Source organism: Pteropus vampyrus, unplaced genomic scaffold (assembly GCF_000151845.1).
Source record: "Pteropus vampyrus isolate Shadow unplaced genomic scaffold, Pvam_2.0 Scaffold178, whole genome shotgun sequence".
NCBI classification, from domain to species: Eukaryota; Metazoa; Chordata; class Mammalia; order Chiroptera; family Pteropodidae; genus Pteropus; species Pteropus vampyrus.
In genome coordinates, this window is record NW_011888959.1 from 421,806 (window position 1) to 445,478 (window position 23,673).

Genomic DNA, 23,673 nt, shown 5'->3' on the forward strand with positions numbered 1-23,673 from the left:
TGGTTACTGAGATCTCCAGATGCCTGTGAGGTTAGATTTCCGAACGACACTAAACAAACGCACAGAGCCTGCGTGTCTGAGGACAGTGGCACCATTCCCTCCTCCGACGGAAGGCCCGATGCTTCCGGTGTGCCCAAAGCCAGCAAGGTCTAACTCCTCAAACAGTGAGAACAAACACTGTTGCCTCGTCCAACCCTCCACCTCTTTAAGGAAGAGACAGGGGCTACAACAGGGGGAGCAGGACCCCCAGTGCAGGGAGAGCCCTGTGCGGCTCCAAGCCAAGCACCTACTTGCCACCAGTGGTCGTCGTCCCCTTGCGGCTTCTTGGCAACGACGCCAGTTCTGAACCACAGGTGTCCGTGGACGTCCAGGGCCCACAGAGTCTGCTGGTCCCCGAGAGTGATACAGACAGGCTCCAAAGCCTGTCTTTCACTGAAAATGAGGGGGAGGACAGGGGAGTCAGCATCCACATTCAGAGCCCCCAGCAGTCTATGCCCGCCAGCATTAAGTGTCGGGCGGTGGGGCGGGGGGCAGTCTGGCCCAGGAGAAGAGACATCACCCCCATCAGTTCCAAGGAAGGAAACTTGAGTTTTGAGTTAGATTACCGTGCGATATAAAGTGTTCAAACGTGTCGTAGCTTCTGAAAGGCTTACTGAGGACCCGGAATGACAGGCAAAGCTCTGAGAGAATGAGCTAAGAAAAGTGGACAGGCACGCCGGGGCCCAAGGCCCCCTCCCTCACCAATTAAGCGACTGGACCGCACCGCCGTGAGCCAGGCTGTGCCAGGAGCTGCAGCCGGGCAGCTGCAGCCCTCTCTTCGGGCAATGTTCTTCCCCCTCCCGCCCATCGAGTGCCATCTCCACCAGCTCCGAGGCCCAGCTGCAGGCCCACTCTGCATGGCTTCTGCAGGTAAAGCTGAGCGCCCGGTGCCACACTCCTGGGTTTCGAACCAGCTGCACCCCCTGGACCGGCCAGTTTTCACAGCGTCCCCAGACTGGGCGCTCCGGGAGGGCTCCAGCACTTCTGTGCACCTGGCCCAGCACAGCTCTGGCTCACGACAGGTACCTGCTCAAGTTTATTGGGTTGCTAAATTCAAACCAAGAATATCCTAATCTAATTTTTCTAAGAACTATTAATAATTTCACATTAGCAAAATGACGGTAATTCTGTAATTAAAATTTTACGTAGTATAATGTGACCAAGTAAATTACAATTAAGAGATCAATTTCAATTGACTAGGATGATAATTAAGAAAAACATTTGGCCCTGAACCATCTGAGATCCTAAACAGAAACTACCCGGTACTGGGCAGTTCTGAATAGTGACGGTCAGGAGAGACTTGTGACCGCAAGATGCTCAAGGTCACACAAGTGGCAGCAGCATTTAGGAAGCTGAATGTTGACCTGGCGTCCAGTCTGCCGGTCAGAGATAGGCACAGCGTGTCTCCAAGGTCAGGCTGCTTGAACTGGCTCTGACAACTGCAGAGAACACTATCGCCATGGAAACCTTCGGGGAGCCAGCTCTGCCCAGGAAAGGGGAGGACAGCTGACGAGAAACGGAGGTGGGACAAACGAGATGCTGCAGATGTCTCTGCTCGTCCCCGCTGATACCTGACGATGTCACATTTCCACTGCTCCCCTTCAGGACAGAAGCTGCTCACGCCCTCCCGGTACAGAAGGGCTCTCTGTTCCGTCAGCGCCCACACCACACTGTTTCGGGCTGTGACCTGGGACAGCGGGTACGGACAGTCGACCTTTATGGCTCTGGCACAGGGGCGATCCACACTGAGACCTGCCAGGGAGACAGACAGGAAGCCCCCAAAGACACGCAATCAGGATTTCACACCTCATTTTTATTGTTTACTTATTATTATTTTTTTTTGGTATTTTTCTATATTCTTTCATAAACGCCTTTTTAAAAAAAAACTACCCAACGTACGGTAGTTAAATTGCGCTTAAATATAACATCTAACTGAAGCATTTCAGACGTTCTTTGAAAACCAAAGGAATAGCAATTCACGGTTCTCTGGTGTCCTAAGACGTCTTGGAAGGACATGAAGCCCAGAGCAGGAGGGCAGGCAGACCCCGAGCAAGAGGGCCCTGGCCGGGGGCAGCCAGTGCAGCGACGCCTTTCCGCACCAGCCGGCTGTGCCCCTCGGAGTCCAGGGCGAGCACGGGGGCCGAGGCTACCGCCAGGCCAGCACACACCTGGGCCTCCAGCCAGCCACTCGAAGCAGCTCCGACCAGGCGGTGCCCTCTGCTGCTTCTCCCCAGTGTATGTGTGTGGGGGGGATTCCACTGCTAAAATGCAAATTCCAGATCTCCTAGATGAACGGCCAGTCTGTCACATCAAAGCTGTGGCAGGGCCAGTGCTCAGTGTCCCTGACTCCCCTGCCTCCTTGCAGCCTCTACATAATGACCTCGAAAGCCACTGCTAGGGGAGATGGCAGAACATCTGTCACCTAAGAACCCATGTTCCGTGGCCTCGGCCTGCAGGCCGGTGGTCTTCGTACCCGTGTCTCCCTGACTGGGCGCACCGGCTCCTGTGCCAGTGCAGGCCCCGGGCGGGCTTCCTCGCACCAACCAGGTGGGAAGCACCTGAGGACTTCTTAAAGGACAGACCCTTGGGCCAGCTCGAGACCATGACCCAGGAGGTGCGGATGGGACTGGGCCCGTGTGACACCACAAGGTCACCTGCTCCTTACCCCCAGGCCAGAAGCACCCCATCCCCAGCAGCTGGATGCGCGCATGTCTTTCCAGAGCTATTTTCACTCAAAGGGACACACGGGGACTAGGCTGGGGAGTCAGGGCCGGCCCGTGGCCCAGAAGCAGCAGGCTGTCCATCAGGGCTCCGTGGGGCAGGGCGCGCCATCGCCCCCACACCCAAGAGCGAGCCAGATGTGTGAGGGCTTTCAATGTGGCTGACAGTTCACAACGGAGATTAGAGCATTCTCTCAGCAACATTCAATGGTTACAAGACTGATCTCCACACAAATCCAATATGGCCTCTTGACAGCCCAAAATGCGCTCCTGCCCCCTAACCCTTCCCACGCTGATAACTGATGACACTGCTGTGGGAAACGCACATCCCATCTTGCTGACAGCACGCAGACACTGCCTCTCATTAGATTATTTTTAATAAACAAGTCCCACTATGTCTCTTCCAACAGCTAAAGGTCTCATCAGGGCAGCTTCTTAAGACAAGCTGAACTGTTATTTAGAGCACGTTATTTCTCGTAGTTGTCTCCTGATCCAGGTGTAAGCAGAGAGAAGCAGGGCTTTGATCGGGCTGAAAACCCAGCCATAAGCTACAGAGAAGTGGCTCCACGTCACTTCTGCTATTCCTTCCTCTTCAGACCCGGCACTGCGGGATAAGTGACACACAATGGCCAGCCATAAAGAGAGCAAGTTGTTGCCGTACTGTACTAAATAATCCTATTGAGTCTTGCCCTAAAGTTGTCCTGGGTTGAATCTGAGTCAGTAGCAGGAAACTGCTCATATATTCCAACAGCAAACACTCTTTCTAAAGTCTGTTAATTTAAATGGACTTTCGGCCTCTTAATCACTGTAACTGTTCTAAGAGCGTCACCAACAAAGCAAGGCACAGTAACCAAGAACCAACGGCACCTGAGCACGGTCTCCCGTTACCTGTCTGCAGGTACAAATCTCCGTTTGTCCTGATGATCCAGGCCGTGTCATCGCTCAGTGCCACAAACACCGCCTGGGGCAGAGCTTCGTACCAGTGCCGCTTCCCCCTGATGGTCACTTTTCCACAAGCAAAAGCTCGGTTAGATTTCTGTTCGATCTTCCAGAGGAGGGCGCCTGTGAAAATAAAAATTCTAGTCATCGTCCAAAAAATATCGGGAAGTTTACGCAAAAAACTTCATTCTGGGTGCTGCAGGAGGCAGATTCCTCAAATATCCCCCTTGCTTCAGCTCCAATGGAGAAAGAGCCCGTAGCACCCAGGTCTGAACCCCTGGCCACCACCTGCTGTCAGCTGTGCGGCTTCAGGTGCCATGTTGCTCATTTCCTCATCTGCAAAACGGGGAGGGGCCGTCTCTGCTCTACCGAGTCGTCAGACAGACTGAGGTGGGACCGTATCAGTGCGCCTCACAGGCACCCGTCCCACGAAACAGAAGCAGGGCCAGCACGGTCAGGTGGCTGAGACGAGTACCCATATAAGCATCGTTAGTGTCCTGAGAGAGGCTGACAGTCCCACAGGGACTCAAAGGGAGGGGCCGCTTCTGGACCAGCTAAATGGACAAGATGCCCAAAAAGGAAGCATTTCAGCTGGGCTGTGCTTTCTTCACTCAGAAAGGGATTCTGATCAATAGAGATGCAGAAGGGGAGGGAAGGAGGAAGGGAAGACAGGAGGGCACTCTACAAAGATGGAGGGGGTGGCACAGGCCAAGTGGCCAAGTGTAAGGGGATGCCAGAGAATCAGCGAGAGCACAGACGGGCGCGGGGTGCGGCGCGAGGAGCTGCAGAGACAGTGGAAGCGAGGTGGCTGGCCGGGCCGCAGCACGCCCTGACGCCCCCGAAGCCGTCCCAGCCCAGAACGCCAACCCGGTGGAGACGAAGTTCTCTCCGGAGCGACAAGGCACCGAATGGTTTGGAAACACAAAATAATTAATATCAGGACAGAACCAAGGTTTCCAAATGGCTGGGGAGATGAACGCAAAAGCAAATTACAGAAAAAAAACTAAAACTCACAATTACATAATGCTGACTAGTGGAGTGGGGTATGATCTCAGTCTCCAAGGAAAAATGTTTTTCAAATAAGCGAAGAGACAGAACAAAGCAACCCTGAACAAACGGCATTCAAAACTGTGACGAAGACCGGGGAGAGTTAGGGAGAGCCATCGGCCGTCGCCAAGTCACAGGGGTCGACCCCCCAAGTCTGGGGTCGGACTCACTCTGTCTGACTTCCCTCTCACGTCCTGATTACAGACCACGTACAAGGCAAATACACGTAAACACTGCCGCTCTACTTACTTGCCCCCCAAATAGGTGACGTGACCGACATTATGACAGAACATGCCAGCAAATGATTCTGTGCAGATCAGGGACGTACTGCAGCCTAGCAGCACCTCCTTCAGGAAATCTCTGCTCTGATGTGCTAAAAATGGCCTAATCATGGCACAAGAATGAATGCGTTTTCTTTTTACAGTCAGGAAATAGGTTATTTGTGTATCTCATTTAAAAATAATTTCCCAAAAGGAAACCAAATAGTCTTAACACATCCAACATATATGCACGGGCCCATCTTCATTAATTCCACTACTTTAAAGCAATATTAAGAAACGTGCATTTTATTTTTATAAGGAATTAGTACGTTAATACCTCTTAAAAAGAACCCTCAAAATTCACATTCTTTGTATAGCTTATAAAACATACGTTCTTATGTTACCACTGCAATTTATAAAAAAACCAAAGCCTCGCACTGAACATCCGTTCACACTACATTAGCTGACATCGAGTGAAGCAATGCACGGTCTCTGGAGACAACCCCTCAAACCTGCGGGAAAGGGCAAGTCTGCTCAACAGCTAGAGCTGCCGTGGGGACCGTGAGCCCCAGCCGGCCACGCCGGGGCAGATGCTGGGCGCTGGGGAGGCAAACCTGAGGGCGAGACTGCCACCTGCTGGACGGCGTCTTCAAACTTCTGCCAGCGCAGCCCAGCGCCTGGCAACGCGCTGCAGAACAGGCCACCTTTGTAGTCCAGGCACCAAATGTACTTCTCCGAGACCGCCAAGCTGAGTATGCCATAGCCGGGGCCAGAGTAGCCCATCCAGCTTTCTGCAAACTAACAAGGACAGGGCCCGGTGAGTGCCGTGGCAGGTGACACAGCTGTACTTGCCTACGAGAAAAGCGTGCAGGTCATCATTAAAACCAGAGCGGAAAGGGTCTTCGGGAGGCCACGCAGAGACTGCTCCTGCTCTCTGACAGAAGCATTCGAGGTGGGAGCTGCTGTCCCCTCTGCAGACCCACACGCCCCTGGATAGCACTTTGTTCTGCTGTGCCACCCTTCCCAGTGTGACGCGTACATTAAAGGGCCCGGTTTTACCCTACAGGGGGCCGTGCGGCAGAGCTGCGCTCCTGAACACCCGCCCGCGGTCGGCGTGTGCCCGTCGAATCGTCACGGATGCAGCAGGAGCGGCAGCACACCTACTATCTGTTTTCCACCACTGTTTCAAGCGCTGACCCGACCGTGGGGCACGAGGCACACGGCATGGCTGACGGAACTCTGTCCAAGATGCTGGGCCTGGCTGAGTTTGTAGAGTAAGGTTTAGTCGCTAGGATTCTTTTAAAAATCAAAGCTAAGTAAAGTCTTTGTGCTTCAACAGTTTGCTAAAACTGCAAAAGAATCAATGTATTTGCACAACTACTCACACATGGACGTTAACTGCTTCAAAGAATCTGGCCCTGCTCACCAGGTCGGGCAGTACCCCCGCCCCAAAACCCCCATTCCTGGCTTTCCGGCTCCCTGGAGAGGGAGAGGCGGAGGGGATGTGATGGCGGGGAGAGGTGCTCAAACTGCCAGGCTCCCCCTCTGCTGGGGAAGGGCTCTTCTAAAGGTCTGGTCTAGAATGCCCCTGCTAACGCTGGGGCTGGTGGGCACCCTGTGGTGGCTTCTCGCAGTCCTGCACTTTGCTCTGCACTGGTGCCTGAGTCCCACTCAGTGAGATGCTCTGCGCCCGAGTCTGGCTCCTCGGAGACAGAGATCCAGGCTCGGCTGTCACGCGCAGGGCACTCAAGACAGCCTGGCCACCGAGGCACCCGGGGAGGAGGGACGGTCCTGCCCTTCGGCATCGTCTGCAGTAAGCAGGACGGTCCCTTTCGAGGCAGGACGGCACAGGGGCTGAAAGGCCCTGGGGCCAGCCTGCCCTTACTGGCCACGTGACCGGTGCGAGCCATTTGATTGTCCTGAGCCTCAGTCCCCTGCTCTGTAAAATGGGGACTACAGCAGCACCTACTCATGGCTATTTTGTTCTTAGAGAAGTAATGAGTTAAACTGGTGACGTGCTTAGCACGGTGCCTGGCACACGGCGAGAGCCGCCCAAATGTCACACGTAATCAGCACTGAGAGACCAGCGGCACGTTTGGGGGGGTGCACGTGGGGCTCTAAGTTCACACTCAAAGTCCACGCCTCACATCTACTTAGTACGTAAGGTTATAGCACACGGTTTATTTTGAAACCAAATATCTCTATAATAATTACTTGCTAAGAAAAAGCACTTTTTAAAAATCACTCTTTCACATAAAATGTCCAAGAACAGTCGATACTCGTCTCCTAGCAGCATGGGCTGGGTGGGCCCACAGGACGCTGGCCCCCCCAGCCTGGTTCTGCACAGCCTGGGGGCCCCGGGGCTGCGGCTCGGAGGCTAGGAGACAGCTGTCTGCATGGGCCGGGCTCCTGCTGCGACCAGCGCAGGCACCTGTCCCAGGGGAAGGTAGGCTCCCTGCTCCCACCTGGCAGAGCCCCCTCCCCGCCCCGGGCACGGTCCCGCCCTCTGGCTTTCTGGAACGGCGGCACTTGTGCTGGCGAGGCGGGCTGAGCAAGGGCACTCGGGGCAGCACAAGTCCAGCCAGTCCCCGTCCCTGTGCTGGAAACCCCCAAACCCCGACTGCAAAACGTCTGGCCTCCAGGGTCTGCAGGAGGAATATAATTTCTCTCCATAAGAAGAAAAATAATCGGTTTGCCAACGATGTCCCTTAAGAAGCCCACCTACCTGATCTGACTTCAGCAGCCCAGTGTCGTCAGTGGCTGGCTGGCTCAGGTCCTGCAGGGAGCGACTGCCTCCGAGCTCTGTCACACTCGTCTCCGAGGATGACGAGGGCAGCCCGTGGGCATAGATGTCCTCTTCATCGCTGGACGTCAACACCTGGTCCCGAGAAGGCTGCTCGAGATGAGGCTCGTGGGTGCTGGCCGCCAAGGCAGAGACCGATGAAGTCAGCTGTCTACCCACACTTTCCAAGTCACATCTGGAAGTGACCATTGGTTTCTGGACTGTGTCGTCATTGGTGAAATTGTGCCAGGGATCTGAGCCGAGGTGGCCAGGGTCCCCCACGTGCATTAAAAAGCCCTGCTCTTCGCTGAGCTCCTCGGTGCTGCCTTCGTCAGCTCTGGTCCCCAGCAGCCACCCCTCAGCATTGGGGGCCCAGCTGAGACTAGAAGGCACTGGGGGTGAGTGCAGGAGGGGGGCTTCAGAAAATGCGCTTCGGGGCTCATCAGGCTCCAAGACCTCCGCCTCCTGGGCCTCGGCAGAGCTGTCCTGTTCTTGGCAGGGTGACTGTCTGCTATTCGGTGCTTCGTCTGCAGAGCAAGGCTCCTCCTCGAGCTCTGTGGCATCCCCACCTTCCCCATCTTCCCCGCCTTGTGACAGTGAACTGGACGCCCCACCGTGCAGCTCCATCTCGCCTGCACGGTCACGTCGTGAGGTTTCGGTTCTGCCGTCACCGTCTTCGTTTGGTAAGTCAGGGGTGGGTTCAGGCACCTCCAGGACACCAAATGCTTCGGGGTCACTGCTTTCCTGTAGGACACCATTCACCTCACTGCTGAGGTTGCTCTCCTGGTCGGGAGACTCTGTGCTCAACTGGTCCGTGATGCTGCCCAAACTTGAGGTCAGGGACAGCACGTCTGTGTTCAAGGACTGGGGGCTGTCACCAGGAAACTCACAGCAGGGAGTCGATTCAAGGGAACTGTGGCAAGCATTCCGGCTTCCGCCTTCTAATTTAAAATGAGAACATTTAAAATGAGGTACGGCTCTACATAAAGACACGAATTAAAAAAACACAATTTTGGCTTAATATAAAATACATTTTAAATGAAGCGTGTTTAACTGGTGAAGAATAAATCTCTTAAGTACAAATAATCCCAGCACAGGATGTTTTAAGTGGATGCAAATGTCCTACTTGCGATGGGCTCTGAAGCCTCACTCAGAAACGTTAACCAAAAAAAACGAACAAACGGATCACAGACCAGTTTTTAAAGATTATTAAAGTGCTTAGGAATCAGATTACATTTTCCTTCAATACTACTGTGATCATTAGCTAGAGCAGTTCAGTAGGCACCGAGCAGTAAAAAGTTGACTATCCACCTCTTGTATCACATCCAACACTAAACATAAACGCCCACGCAGACACCCCCATAAGTCTCTGTTCTAGTAAACGGTATACGTGACAAACCACAATTTTTACGTAAGGCTGGAAAGCATGCAATGCAGACCCATTAGGCAGGGTGCCGGGCACGCAGGCCTACGCCATATCTGAACCTTACAGGGCTCCCTCCTGTGTCGTACGCTAGTTCACGAACAGCTCCTCTGAGCAGGACACGCTTGTTTTCAAAGACCTCTGTCGCTCAGTGATGGGGTGCGAACTCCTGGGGTGACGGGGCTTGCGGGCGTACCTGTCTTCCTCCTCCTCCTCTTCTTCACTCTGAGAGGCTGCACGACCAGCTCCTGGTCAAAGTCTTCTGAGCAGATGACACTGAACCTCTGCGAGGTGGGCTGGCTGTCCTCGGCCCGCTCCTCCGGGGCTGTGCGAGGCCCCGAGCCGCTGTCGGTGGAGGTGAGTGAGCCGCTCCTGCTGCCCGGCTCGCCCGGCTCGGACATCGCGGCCCCCAATGGCCTCTCTGCGCGGCCCGGCGGCTCCAGAGCATCTCGCACTGAGAAAGAGGGATTCGGTTTAGTCCTGCTCATCCGAGAGTCATATGCTCCCACTCCCTCCCGCTAACCTGCCCGCTGACTCAGAGATGCTAGCACTGAGTCGCACAGGAGATGCCAACCGACGTATCTGTTCTCCAGGAAGCTCATCTATCCACACCGGTAAAATAAGTCACCACAGCCGTCTGGTAAATAACTCGATAGGCAGGGGACTCCACCAGGGGTAGAGCATCTCTGAGTCACAAAGAATTTATGAAGGTGAGGTGCGTGTCTCTAAAAGGACACGGTGCTGCCTCAAACTAACCCTAGGCCTTGAATATATTACTATTACTCAAAAGGCATTTGAAAGATATACGTGTGTCTCCTATTAAATTTCCCACCATTTAAGTGGGGGAAGGTAATTTTCCACTAGGATAAACTCAGGACCGAGAAGTTCATTAAAGCCACCAGCGTCTGGAGCAAGCCGAGGGCAGAGCGAGGGGCAGGTGGGGGAACATCACGCCCTGTGCTCCAGCCCCATGACTAAAAGCCAGCAAGTGTCCCAACTCCGCAGATTTGTCCTTTCAATACAACGCCAGAAGGTCACCAGGGCCAGACTGGTTCCAGCCACAGTCCCCTCAACATGAGACTGCTGACGCTTTGATCCATTCAGCCATCCTTTTGCTACGGAGTATCTACTGAGTGCCGGCCACCGTCTAGGAGCTGAGACATGGCCATCGCCTGGACAGACGGCCAATCCTGTTCTCTGCTGGGTCACTAGGGACAGACTGCAGGCTCCGGAGCACACACAGGGGAATGGAAAAGCAGGACTCTGCAGAGTGAGGCCCCGGGCAGGGGACTGACCTGTCGAGGGCTCCATGCGCTACAGGAAGGTCTGTCTAGAGCTGTACTGTCGGTGCAGTAGCCACTGGCCACAGACTATATAAACACAAATTAACTAAAATGAAGCAAAGTTTAAAACCCAGACCTTCAGTTGCACTCGCCACATTTCAAGTGCTCAGCAGCCACGTGGGGACAGTGGCCGCCTACCAGACAGGGCAGACACAGAGCTCATCACGGCAGAAGGGCTTGCTGGGCTGCAGGGGTCTCGAGCTTCGCCTCGGGGCTCCGCGTCACTTCCCTTCTGCGAGCCGCACTGTCCCTGACTGTACTGTTCAGGTCCCCAGCTCAGAAACTCAGTCAGGGCTTACCCCCCTTACAGAAACGACGCTTTAGCAGTGACATTCATCCCAGCCTGCCCTCTCTGACTCCCCTTTCTCTCCACCTCCTGAGACTATAAATGGAGGACCACGAGGACCATCCGTGCCACAAGGGAGCACTGTGTCCGGGGTGCGAGGCCCAGATGACAGAGCTAAGTGTTCTCGTCTCAGGCACACTTACGCCTTCTGGAGCGCTGACCCCACGCTGTCTCACGTGCTGGAGGTGAGTCGAGTGGGCACTGAGTTCTCCCTCCCGTTCACCCATCCTCCCCACCTCCCAGACGCGTGGACACAACTGTACCAAACGGGAGACCCTGTCAGACATAGGCCGTACAGTAGACAACCTTCAAGAAAAGTACTTAAAACAGTATCTTAAGAATCATGAGAAACCCTCCAGGTGCTTCCTTGTTTAGATAAAGCTACAAGCATTTAACTAGCCAAACGGTAACATTTATAAATTACAATCGGCAATTACACACACGGCACATTTATAATACAGACCTATCGATGCTAGTCCTTCGGGCCTGCTCGAAATCCTTATAATGTTCCTATCTCCCTTTAAGAGAAATATTTCATTTTCTGTGCAGGAAACAGACACAATATCACCTGATCCTTCCAAACCAGCAATTGTGGCCTGTCCAAAAAACAAAAACAAAAAACAAAAACAATCACGAAACCAGGCAACAGTAACAGATCGGAGCATGAGCATGTGTGGGGACCCAAATAAGCCAGGTGGTGGCTGCGCTCTGCTACGACACCTTACGGAGCTTGGAAGAGTAACCCCACCCACGGCTGACCTGGAGTCGCACGCCGCACCAGCAAATGTGTGGGACGGAGCGAGCAGTCTCTCTCCACCTTTCGGCCACTCTCTGGACCGTGTCGCTTGCTCCCCTCTTCCTATGACATGGAGCACCTCCTCTCTGGTGGGACCTGCCTGTGGCCCTCCCACACCCACAGTGTTGCACTCCTCCGTGCCTTCGGTGCAGCCAACGGCCAGCCCAAGCCCTGCTCTGTCCACGTCACCATGCCTCTGCTCGAACGCTTTTCCTGTCTCTTGTCCCCTGAGACAGCGCCAGCTCGTTCTCACCCTCTTCAGCAATGCCCAGGACTCATGGCTCGCTGCACTTGATACGAACGCCCGTCCGGAATGCCCCTCCCGGCCTGGCTGGACCCCCGTGCCTGCAGGCCCAGGCCCCCACTGTGCGCGGTCCTGGGGGAGACCAGTGTGCACGCGATTCCCGGTTCTGAGTGATAAACGAAGGGAGGGGGTGCCCCTGCTGTCACACCAACGCAGACAGCAGACTAAACACAGGACACCCTGAGCCCACACTGCCTTTTCAAAAATTCTTGCTATGCAGTCAACAGTGCAAATAAGAAACAAATTCACTGTAGAAAAGAAAAAGATCAAGTTCTTTTTTAATTCTTAAATCCAGATGGACAGCTAGAAACATGACATTAATTTGAATGCTGCCAATCACGCTGCCACGTTGACTGTGATGGCGGCCACGATGTCTGCTCGTGGACAGCCCTCTGTCTCCACCTCTCCGCCTATAAAGTGAAGTTAATTATACCTGTTGGAGCGAGCACGGGGTAAGTGCTCAGAACACAGGAACTGCTGCACAATTACCAGGCGTCTTCGCCCCACTGACTAATAAGTGAGCAGTAACTTCAAAGAGCGCCCGGAGGAAAAAGAAAAGTTAAGTTCTCTACAATCGGGGAAGAGCACAAAAATGTCTTTCAAAATGTTCCTTAAGAAAGTCAGGGCTAAGGCACCCTGCTGACGCCCTCAGCCACCTCGGCGGCCGGTGTTCCAGGTGAGGCAGCCGGGACGAGGGGCCTGCTGGGTCGGGCAGCACCGGGCGAGACTCCAGGAAGGAGGAAAAGGTTCCAGCCCGGTCCTGCCTGCTCAGCAGCTTTCTTCCCGCCACACCGGCACCTCCACGCACGGCCGGGAACGGCGACTGAGGCTCCCTGAGGCGAGGACGAACGTCCTTCTCCGCTGACGCACGCACGGAATAAGAAAACCCTCTGCGTCCACAGAGAAGCTTGGTTCGCGAAAGAAAAGGTGCCCGTCCGAGACCTGCGGGGCGGGGGTGGAGGACGGGAAGTGGGAGACCATCTGCGGAAAGCTCTGCTCTTAAGGAGAAACTGCAAGGAAAGTTTTTTAGGTTTCCCTGACTCTAATGGTGATAATCTGTCACCATCCTGGTTCCAGCAGAAACTGTTTCCTGCCTTGACTTGATGATGTTGCGAAATCATCCAAGATACAACACTAAGTGAAATGGAAAAAAAAAAAAAAGGAAAAATAATATGGCTGTTTGGGTAAAAAACAGGGTGGAAAGAAAGCTGGAGACCCCTGTGCCGTTCCGCGTCGTCCGCGGGAGGGCCTCGGAGTGACTCCGTTACCGTTTCTGCCCTGAGTGTTCACTGAATACAGTCATTTGGTAGTCAGAAGAAAACAGCCAAATAGACTATAAAGGACCAGTTTAATTTTGTGCTTAAATACAAAAAAACTCACAGGATCTCTTAGCAGCAGGTAGGACTACTGCAAAACAAAGAGCCGAACCCGCAAAAATAATCAAACCTTCATTCGATTTCCTTGACTGGCCCGGAGGGCAAAGTAAAGCATCCGAGCCTACACTGCTCCTCTGTCGTTCTCAGAGGGAGCTGGGGACAAGCAGCCCCTCGCCTCAGACACCAAGATGTGGTGCGATCACTTCGCTTACCTGGTTGACGGTGTCTAGGAGGTAAATACTATATTCGTTCCAACTCAATACCCAGCCTTCCTGGAAGAAGCACGAAACGAGCCCCAGGTGTTTCTCAGGCAAGCTGCCACTGCCCCTGTCGGAGGTCTCCAGACGCGGGTACAGTTCGAAAGGCGTGACTCCTCCAGCAAAGACATCTTTTAGGATGAACGTGGCTTGAACCGTCCCATGGATGTCAGCCTTCCATAGCCGGAGCCCCGGCCGTGACGCGTACAAGGTCAGATCGCTTTGCTTGCAAAGTCCTGGTATAAAACAAGCCCCGAATTTCCCAGTGCTGAAATTACAAGGAAAAAAAAGAAAAAAACAGAAACAGACTATTTAAAGTGATCGTGTCAACCCCGATATTAACAGTGACAGGAATTTCCAGCTAAGCCTCAGCAAGACTGCGTTTTCCAAACCCTTTTTTACACTTCTCCTGTTAATTAAAACACACTGTCCTATTGTCCTCCCTGTGCCCACAGAGGACAAGGTCCATTACGCTCCTTACAGCACCCTCGGCAGTGTGCGCCCTGACGAGCACACGTCCTGGCTTCAAGGCCACCATTTACGGACTGCGCCGTCCCTGCGGCTCGAGCTCCCGGTGCTTTCTCAGCACGCGCTCACGCAGTCCTCACGACCACCCTGTGAGGCGCGTGTTACGACTCCCGCTGGAGAGAGGAAGAAACTGAGGCCGGAGGGGTAAGTCCAGGTCTGCCCGGCCTCCCCTGCTCTGGAATGCTGCTCCCCCTCCGCGGGACTGCCGGGCTCCCCAACGCCCCCACGAATGAGCTTCATGCCCAGGATCGAGGCGGCCCTCTAAACCATCAGAGGGACCAAAGTTCCCTTCTGGTCCCCAGGCGTGGTATTTTTCTGCTTTTAAAATCGTGAACGATCTAACAGGAGCAGAAGAATATATGTAACATATAAGTTATGAAGCCTAATAATGAACTGTACACTGGGAGCCCACCCCTCAACTTCGGAAGTAAACCACAGGTGGCATCGCTAATGCTCTGTCACACTCCTAGAAGTTCCTGTCCCCTCCGCTCTCCACGTGCAGCTGCTAGACTGAATTTTGTGTTTATTATTCCTTTGCTTTTATTGATAGTTCAGCCACATATTCATGCACTCCTAAACACTGCATAATTTAGTACTGTCTTTCATTTGTAAAAAAACCAGTATGTTTCTCGTATACATTTCTGACAACACATTTCTAAGATTCATCCTCGTCGACAAAAAAAGAAGCCCGTTCATTTTCGCTGCTGTATAGTATTCCACCATTTGCTTACCCTCTTGTTGATGGGTATTGGAATTACTTCTACTTTTTCATTTGGAACAACAGTGCTATGAGCATTTTTTGCACATAACCTCCCAGTACACAAGTGTAAGAGTCTGTCAGGAAGATTCCAGAAGTGGAATTGTTGGGTTGTTGGGCAACTGCTGGGTTGCTGAGTAAGAGCAAATTGAAGTCTGGAGACGATTTCAAACTTTTTTCAATGCGATCCCATCAGCCCACCCCCACAGCAATCCGCGAGTTCTCATCACGCCGCGACTTTGCCAAGCCCCAGACTTCCACTGGAGTCCAAATTTTAAGAATTTCGGCTCAATCCTAAATCTGTTGCTTCTCTCTACAGAAATTTCTCTGATTGTGAACAGTAGAAAGAGTCCTGGCTTTAGACTGACTCCTGGGCCCAATTTCGGCCCTGACGTTTAATAGCTATATGGAGTGTAATCTTTTTAGATCTGTTTCCTCATTTGCAAACCAGGGATAATAACTCCCATCTCAATGGTTGAAGTAGGGATTAAATGACATAATCTGTGAAGGCACAAAAAACAATGCTTGTGACATTGCAAGTCTCCCCGAACCTGCTCGACTGCCGTGCATGAGACTGCAAGCTCTTGTGGCAGGGAGCTATCTTTAACTGTGCTCCTGTCCCCGTCGCGTGTTCATTGTGCTGAGCCTCTCTCCTCACCCTCACTGCACACAGTGGCACGCCCGAGCCCCGAGGGCTGGTCCCCAGGGCCCATCCCCACAGTCCCACAAAGTTATCTGGGCCTCAGTATCTCGCGGGGCCTCTCCGGCACCTCAGTAACGGCATCCCTCTGGATAGGGTCCAGGGAGGATATCGAATATCAAATTCACAAATATCAAACAAAGGTTGTTAGACTAACCGAATGTTCACAGACAACTCTATAATCAGCATCGTGCGTCATTGCCGCCGCTGGGGGGATTCTACAGAGACAAAGGAACCAGAGCAAGGCAGCCCATACGCCTTCCTCCTGCCTCTGCTGTCAAACCAATTTCTATTTGTTGATCCAATTTGTAAATCTCTTTTCCCTCTATTTTAGGTCCCCCTAAAAATCTCTTGTCACTTCCAGTTTGATTTGCTCACCTTAGGTACCTAATCGTTCATTCTAACAAACGTTTAGTGAGTTCCTGCGTTAAGACACTGTTTGGTGCTGTGGGCGACATAAAAGATAAATGAGACGAGATCCTGGTCCTGCCCTGTGACACACTGCGGCAGACGTGTGCCTGAACAACTATGACAGCACCCCGAAGCGCTACGCCTGAGGCTCACAGAGCCGCTCATGGACAAGCAGACAGAGGGGACACACTCTGACTGGGGCATAAGAAGCTAGGCCTGGGACACTAAGGGACAACTACCAGGTTGCGAAAAGGGGGCGGGCATTCTAGGGAAAGAGACACACCGAGCAGGGTCTTGGCGGGTGGCCGGCACTTACGAACTGCTGAAACGTGTGGCAAGGGTCGGGAGAAGGCCGTGAAGTTGGGGGGATAACGAGCTAGAGGCAGGTGCAGACTGTCCTAAACCCCTCGCTTGGCCACTGTCCGCCTGCAGTGTGATTCTGCGACACCTGCTGATGTCCTTCTGTGTTGGACACTAGAACTCCAAGTTTTAAGGTCTAAGCCAGGGGACCCCAACCAGGCCACACAGCAGGAGGTGAGCGGTGAGCCAGCGAGTGAAGCTTCATCTGTATCTGCAGCCACTCCCCAGCGCCGGCATCACCGCCTCAGCTCCGCCTCAGATCATCAGGCACCAGGTGACCAGGGGTGACGTCCTTTTAATTCAAACCAGCACATAACAGAAAGACAGGCTTTAAGAAACAGAGGTTTCCATTTATTCGGTGTCATCCCCCACTTCTCTAAGGCTTAATAAAATACACCTCCCTCAGAGGATGGGGACGCATTTATCTGTCCCTGCATCCTGAGACAGTGCCTGGCACAGTCCAGGCCAGGGCTCGACCGCACAGGTGCACCAGGAGAGGCTGACAGAAGTTGCCACGTTTCACGAGGGGCTGGAGGGCCCCGCGTGGGGAGACGACTGTTGGGCGTGACGTGTGTGAAAGGTGGCTGTCTGTAAACCCCTCTTTACGCTCCACCTTCCTTCCAAACAGACGCTGCAGTGAGACACCGACAGACAAGCGGGGCAAAACGTCAGGCAGAAGCATGGGACACGGGCAGAGGGCAATCAGGGCCAACCTGAGAACATGAAGCCCAGGCCACAGAGTCCACTGTGTCTTCCAGGGCCAGTGAGGTCACTGCTACAGACAGGCCAGTTGTCGACGGGCTTCAGGGGGTACTCGGCATGGTGGAAGCCAAGGGGAGGCACAGCAGTGTCTTTTCACAGCTAAAGGCTGCCACGCAGCACAGAGAACACACTTGCACTGCGCTGCCGTGAAGGACAGGACACAGAATAACGGGTGCCAGGCGACCGGAGGCTGGTCCACCCGGCTGACCTCACCCGACCTTCTCCACCCTCACGGTACCACCGGCCTGCCCGGGCCTCGTCTGCGCCCGCCAGTCCCCACGCTGTCAAGTCAGCCTGCCCTCCACTCTCCTCAGCGCCCGCCCCCCTACTTCCCCCAGCCGCCCGCCACCCAACCCCACCCCACCCGACTCTTGAGGACAAGGGGGTCCCTCTACTGGGAACTCCAATGACTCCCGCCCATCTTCCCCCTCCCAGACCTGACTTGTCCCCTCCTCTCCTCAGGATAAGGAGGGGCCAACCCCCCACTCCACTCCACCCTTCCACCCCCACCCCCGCCATGGCCAGCACCCTACACAGATGCCCACAGAGCACCACAGCTGCTTCCGGTGGGGCGGGACTGCCAACTGCAGGTCACCCACGGCTCCGCCCCGTTTCCCATGTGGCTGGCCGGCAGATGGACTTGGCCTAACCCTTCTCGTCACTGTCTTCCTTTCAGGCATCAGGCAAAGGAGGGGAATCTGCCAGCCTGGAACTCCTCACCCCTTCCAGGCCCTCCCCTGCCCTCCCTCCGGCCCACTCCTTCGGGAAGTCTCCCTCACCCCCAGGCCGGCCTGGAGGCCTGTTTCCACTTGGGCAGCAGCCTGCACCCTGCACCACAGCAGGTCCCACAACTGTCAATGACTTTTCTGCCGAGTCTATTAGGTTTCCACACTCACATCTGCCGCACCTGCCGTCATCCCCACGCCTGCCGCGGCCTGCACAGCACAGAGAGGGCGGAGGGTGGAGGCGCTCGGCAAGCACGGGCTGACTGGGAGTGAGCTCCCTGTCCCCGACCTGCAACCAGGGCAGTGGTGGGCGGTGCCCGCACAGACATGGACACAGAGCGGACCACCTCAGAGGGGTCTCACACCCCGGCACGCATGCCAGCGTGGCCGTACACGCAGACGGACGAACTCTTCCTCTTTCTGATGCTGGGACGAGGCATCCTGGGGACCCACCAGGAACCCCACGCTTAAGCGCTGCCAAGAGCTTGCATGTGGTAAACCAGAAACCCAGGGAGACTCAGCTCCTCTGTCCCCACCAGGTGGGACACCAGAGCAGTGTACCTTCTCCTCGGCTGTGTCCCGATCTGCTTGACAGACTTCTCTTCGGTGTGAAAGAGCAGGCTCCTGTGCGAGGTAGACACGAGCAGGACCTTCTGGCTGTAATCCAGCTGCACGACTGACGATGGCTCTTCCAACACCAGGTGGGAGTTACAGACGCCCTGTTAGAGAGAGGCCACCGAAACCCAACTCAGGTGGAGGGAGGGCAACCCCACTGCCTCGAGGACCGGGAAGAGCTCTGTTACCCTCATTTAGGTCAATTTACCCCTTAAAATCCTCATTGGATTCACTGTCAATCCACTGCAACGTGATTACTTGGAAAAGTCCTTCCTACTGAGGAAATCGTCATTGTTAACATCTATCTCAGGCCACATCATGTTTGATGAGAAACGTTTAAAAATTCTGTGCAATTTCTTTTAACATGTTCTCAGCAGATAGTTCAAGGAAGAATTCATAGGTATCTAAGCAGAAATATTTTGCACCACGTGTATTACTTATGCCATTAAACAGAACACAATGGGACTGTCTATAAAATTGCTGTGATGACGACCAGCTAAGTTCGTATCACACTCCCCCTACCAACAGAGATCGAAGCGATGCTGGAGACATTTTACCTTTGCCAACTGAAAGAGTGAGAGAAAACAGCAGATGAGAAAGAAATTAAAGTCAAATTAAATATATTAAAGAACAAAAGGAAAACTCCAGAAAGCATCTTACTGCTAACACACAAACTATATTTCTTGGTGCCAAAGACCGGCTTGCACAAGTCACTCTTCTCCTGAACCAGTTTCTTCAACTGTCTAAGAATACCGACGCAATAATGCAGGCCTTTTTAGGGGGGTGGGGGTGGGGGTGGGGAAGAGGAAACAGTAGTCAGATTTATTGGTCAAGCTGACATAGAGTAAAATTCATCCTTTTTCAATATACGATTCTATAAATTTTGATAAGTGCTCGCAGTTGTGTAACCACCAACAAAGATAGAGAAACTCTCATCACCCCCTAAACACTGAGGACCTTTAAGGCAGATTTCTCTCCCATATTTGCAGTTACACAAATGGCAGCTTTTCAGAGGAATGAAATGCATCCTCTCATGCTTTTTTCTTTTTTTTTCAAATCTCACAAAGTACTTGTGTCTTTTTAAAAAAGTATGAAAACCTCAATACAGCTGGAGAAAAAAAGAATGAGTGCTAAGGACACTGCTTTCTGCGTGTGACTGTCTCCACTTCCAGAAATGGGGGTGCATGAGTAGTGTTCTCTGCGCCGCCCAGAGGATGGGGAGTGGCAGCAGGAGGGCACAATGCGGGGGACCCTTAACAACTGGAACAAAACACCTTCCCGCAGAGCAGCGGTTGAGTGTGGCCTCCAGTCCCTGAGGTCAAAATCATTTTCCTTAGGGTACTAGGTCGGGCTTGTCCTGATGGTACAAAAGTCACGGTGGGAAGGACTCCTGGGGCCTCGAGGCAGCCAGACTGGGCAGGGCTCTGAGCTCCAGTGGCTGTCACCGTGCCCTTCACCACCACACACTCACGGAAAAACACGCGTTTCACTTAAGAATGTCTGCGATGCAGAAAAGTTACAATTTCATTGAATCTCAACGCTTGGGTAACGTACTGTTTCGTGCGTGCACACACAGCCCGGTGCCGTGTGCAAAGTGGTGATGAACTCCTTTAGCTTTTTCTTGTCTGGGAAGCTCTTTATCCGTCCTTCGACTCTAAATGACAGCTTTGCTGAATAAAGTATTCTTAGTTGTAGATCTTGGGTTTTCATCACATTGAATATTTTGTGCCAAGCCTTTCTGTCCTGCATAGTTTCTTTTGAGAAATCAGCTGCCGGTCTTGTGGGTGTTCCCCTGTAGGTAACTATCTGCTTTTCTCTTGCTGCTTTTAAGCTTCTCTCTTTGTCTTTAACCTTTGGTATTTTAATTATGACGAGTCTTAGTGTGAGCCTCTCTGAGTTCATCTTTTTTGGGACTTGCTGAGTTTCCTGAGGTTTTATGTCTACTTCCTTTACCAGGTTAGGAAAGTTTTCCACCATTATTTCTTCAAATAGCTCTTCAACATCTTATTTTCCTTCAGGCACCCCTATGACACAGATGTTTTTACATTTAATTTTGTCCCACAGGCTCCTTAACTTATCATTATAGTCTTGGCTTCCTTTTTCTCGCCGTTCTGATTGCGTGTCCTTGGCTTCCCCGTCCTCTGTGTCAGTGGTTTGATCCTCTTCTTCCTCTACTCTGTTGATTCCCTTTAATATCCTCTTCGTCTCAGATGTGTTCATTTCTGACTGGTTCTCTTTTATGATTTCCATTTCCATTTTTATGTTTTTTTAATCTCTGTCAAAGTTCTCACTGAGTTCATCTACACTTCCCCTAAGTTCATTGAGCATCTTTATAACCATTGTTTTGAACTCTGCATCTGCGAGATTGCTTGACTCCATTATTCCTGGATCTCTGTTCTGTTCCCTCAAATAGTTTCTGCTTGTCTTCCCATTTGGGCTACTTTTTCATGTCTGTTTCTATGTACTACGCAAAGCTCCTAAATCTCTCGGTCTTATTAGCGTGGCTTTGTGTGGTAGGCGTCTAGTGGCACAGTCCTGAGAGGGGTTCAGTTGCAGGCCAAGTTTAGCCCCAGCCTGTGCCCCTCTGGGGCCACCTGCTAAGATTCAGCAAGCAAGCCACAGATGCTGTGCTTATAGGTGACTCAAAAGGCCACACCAGAAACCGAGGCCAGCTGCCTCCAGTGTGGGTCTAGGCGCTGCTCAGCAAGGAGCACCTAATTCACTGAGGACACACCTGAATGTAGCTTAGGTGGGGCCACGAGTTGGGGGAGGCAGAGTTTCAGGGAATCCTCTGGGCGGAGCGACCTCTGTAATCCAGTTTGGTGACCTCTCAGCTCTGGCAGGGCTGCATCTGCACCCTGGGAGGAGGGAGGGCTCAACACAGGAGCAACGGATACTGCCAGCACCTGTGCCCAGGAGAGAGCCTCGCCTCCAGCCCTTGCTCCGACAACTCGGTGTCCCCCTGTAAGTCCCTGGTGCCCCCCGTGCAGGGTTCCGGCGCTCAGAGTGAGCGGTCCATCACTGCAAAAGTCTGCTCGCGGATGCGGCCCCTTTAAGAGGTGTCTGCCACTGCCTCTGTCTCGCTGCCTCTGTCCCACTCCGCTGCTCGGGACCGGGCGGGACCAGGCAGCCCCGCGTCCTCGCCGCGCTCCACCTTCTACCGTTGCAGGGTGATTATGACCCTCCCTAGTTGTAGGGCTTCTGTTCGTCTAGATCCCAGGTGACTCTGCTTGCTGTTCATTCCGCGTTTCTGTCACAACTTTGATTTGGCCGCAAGAGGGAGGAATGGAGCCTCTATCATCTACACCATTTTTTCCCAGCATCGACATTTTTCTAAGTGACCAACACATGACGTTACAAAATCACACATGGGTCAGAGCCCTTCAGGGCGCAAGACAGACCAGAGGGTTTTACTGTGACAGAGCGTGGAAAATTCATCTGTATGGTTTCAGATTCCACACGGAAACTAACCTTTAAAGAAACTACCACCAGTCAATTTGGGGATATGATTAAAGAATATCCACAATTCTCTGAACGGGCTACTAAAATTCTCCTCCCATTTCTAACTACATGTCCATGTGAGGCCAGCGTTTCTTTATCTCCTCTAAGCAACACACGGCATCAGCAACAAGCTGGATGCAGAGCCCAGGTGCCCTCCGCCAAGCCAGACATTAGATTTCGAAGTGTAAAGCAATGCCACTCTCTCCACTTGTTTTGAAAATTGTTATTTTCACAAAAATGTTATTAACATATATAGGTTTATTATGATTTCAAAGTAAAATTTAACAATATATCTTAACTTCTCAGTTTTAATTGCCAACATGGTACACTCAGAAGATATAACTCATACAAACAACAGTGCCGTGGGATCCCCTTTTTAGGAGTGTAAAAGGTCCTGAAGACAAAGAGTTTGAGAGCTGCCACTAGAGAATATTTGTAATAAGTCAGTCGTGGGGCAGAGGAGCTAAACGTCACTCGGCTAGTTAGTGCAGAATCCTACCATGCCAGGAATGAAGGCGACCGATGACAAAAGGAAGACTCGTGCCACCAAGGAGTTCACCCCACTGGGCTGACGGACACCACACACAGCAAGGCAGGCAGGAGGCCCCACGTGCCGCGGAACAGGCACGGCCTTTAGAGCAGAGCCTCTGCCCGCGGTTAGCCTGTGACCCTGGGCTAGGGACCGGGTCTCTCGGAGCAGTCCCTTCTATTGACTGGGGATGTGAACACACAGCTCAGGGTACGCTGCGAGGCCTAAATAAGAACTGTGAGGGTGGGGGGCTGGGCCCGTGCCGCCACCAGGCCTTCCCCCACCGTCTCCGTGTGCGCACACCTCATGCCTCGAGCGTGGCTGGGGTGAGCCCTCCACCCCCAGGAAGCGCTGCCCTTCCAGTCAGGGGTATGAATGCTTCACGTGCTCCTACAGACCCTTCAGGCAATTAGGAATGACAGTGGCTTCTTTTCTGAGTGGCATCAATAGACAGCAGGAGAATGAAAGGAGTGGACATTCCAGTAGGAACAAAGGCTAACCCTTCAGTCACAGAAGCAGAAGCTTATAAAACATTAGGAAAGTTCTTGAAAGAAAATGTTAAAAATAACAGTTGAGATTATAAAGGGACGATGATCAAGAATCAGGCTGACTAAAAATACAATTATGAATATAATTTCTCCAAATGTAAGAAGGTCGACGATACTTCCGAAAATACTTTTACCTGGTCTAGATCCAGAGAAGAATAGACAATTTTCCCTTTGTCGTCTCCAGAGAACAATTTCATTCCATTGGGGCTCCAAGCCAGAGCTGTTATGCTATTTTTGTGAATACCAGTGACATCAAATCTCCGAAGCTATGAATAAACGATAAAAATACACACAAGAAAAAGAAAAGAACAGACACTGAGAGAGGGAATATGTGGACAAGGTGGCATGCAACCTTCTTACTCCGGGAGGGGCTGGCTTCCATCTGCCTATTCACCTTCAAAACCCACAGACGACAGCCAGGGAATATTAAGCAGAATTTCAATCACCCTCATGCAGGGGTCCCCAATCTCCTGGCCGTAGGCCGGTACCAGTCTGTGGCCTGTTAGGAACCGGACCACAGAGCAGGAGCTGAGCGGCGGGCGAACGAAGCTTTATTTGCATTTGCAGCCGCTCCCCAGCACTGGCATCACCGCCTCAGCTCCACT

General features: G+C 52.7%; 1 protein-coding gene across 4 annotated transcripts in view; it reads right to left on the minus strand.

The window, feature by feature from the left end:
* TECPR2 (tectonin beta-propeller repeat containing 2) overlaps nucleotides 1-23,673 on the minus strand; it is a 66,429-nt gene that overhangs the window by 28,659 nt on the left and 14,097 nt on the right. For all 4 annotated transcript variants that reach the window (XM_023537098.1, XM_011370937.2, XM_023537097.1 and 1 more), the window contains 10 exons: nucleotides 23,203-23,334; nucleotides 18,437-18,594; nucleotides 13,588-13,900; nucleotides 11,363-11,495; nucleotides 9,407-9,664; nucleotides 7,731-8,728; nucleotides 5,620-5,803; nucleotides 3,648-3,821; nucleotides 1,611-1,791; nucleotides 291-432 (listed from right to left, as the gene is read on the minus strand). In XM_023537098.1, the coding sequence (XP_023392866.1) occupies nucleotides 291-432; nucleotides 1,611-1,791; nucleotides 3,648-3,821; nucleotides 5,620-5,803; nucleotides 7,731-8,728; nucleotides 9,407-9,664; nucleotides 11,363-11,495; nucleotides 13,588-13,900; nucleotides 18,437-18,594; nucleotides 23,203-23,334 (2,673 nt within the window). The remainder of the gene's footprint in view (nucleotides 1-290; nucleotides 433-1,610; nucleotides 1,792-3,647; nucleotides 3,822-5,619; nucleotides 5,804-7,730; nucleotides 8,729-9,406; nucleotides 9,665-11,362; nucleotides 11,496-13,587; nucleotides 13,901-18,436; nucleotides 18,595-23,202; nucleotides 23,335-23,673) is intronic.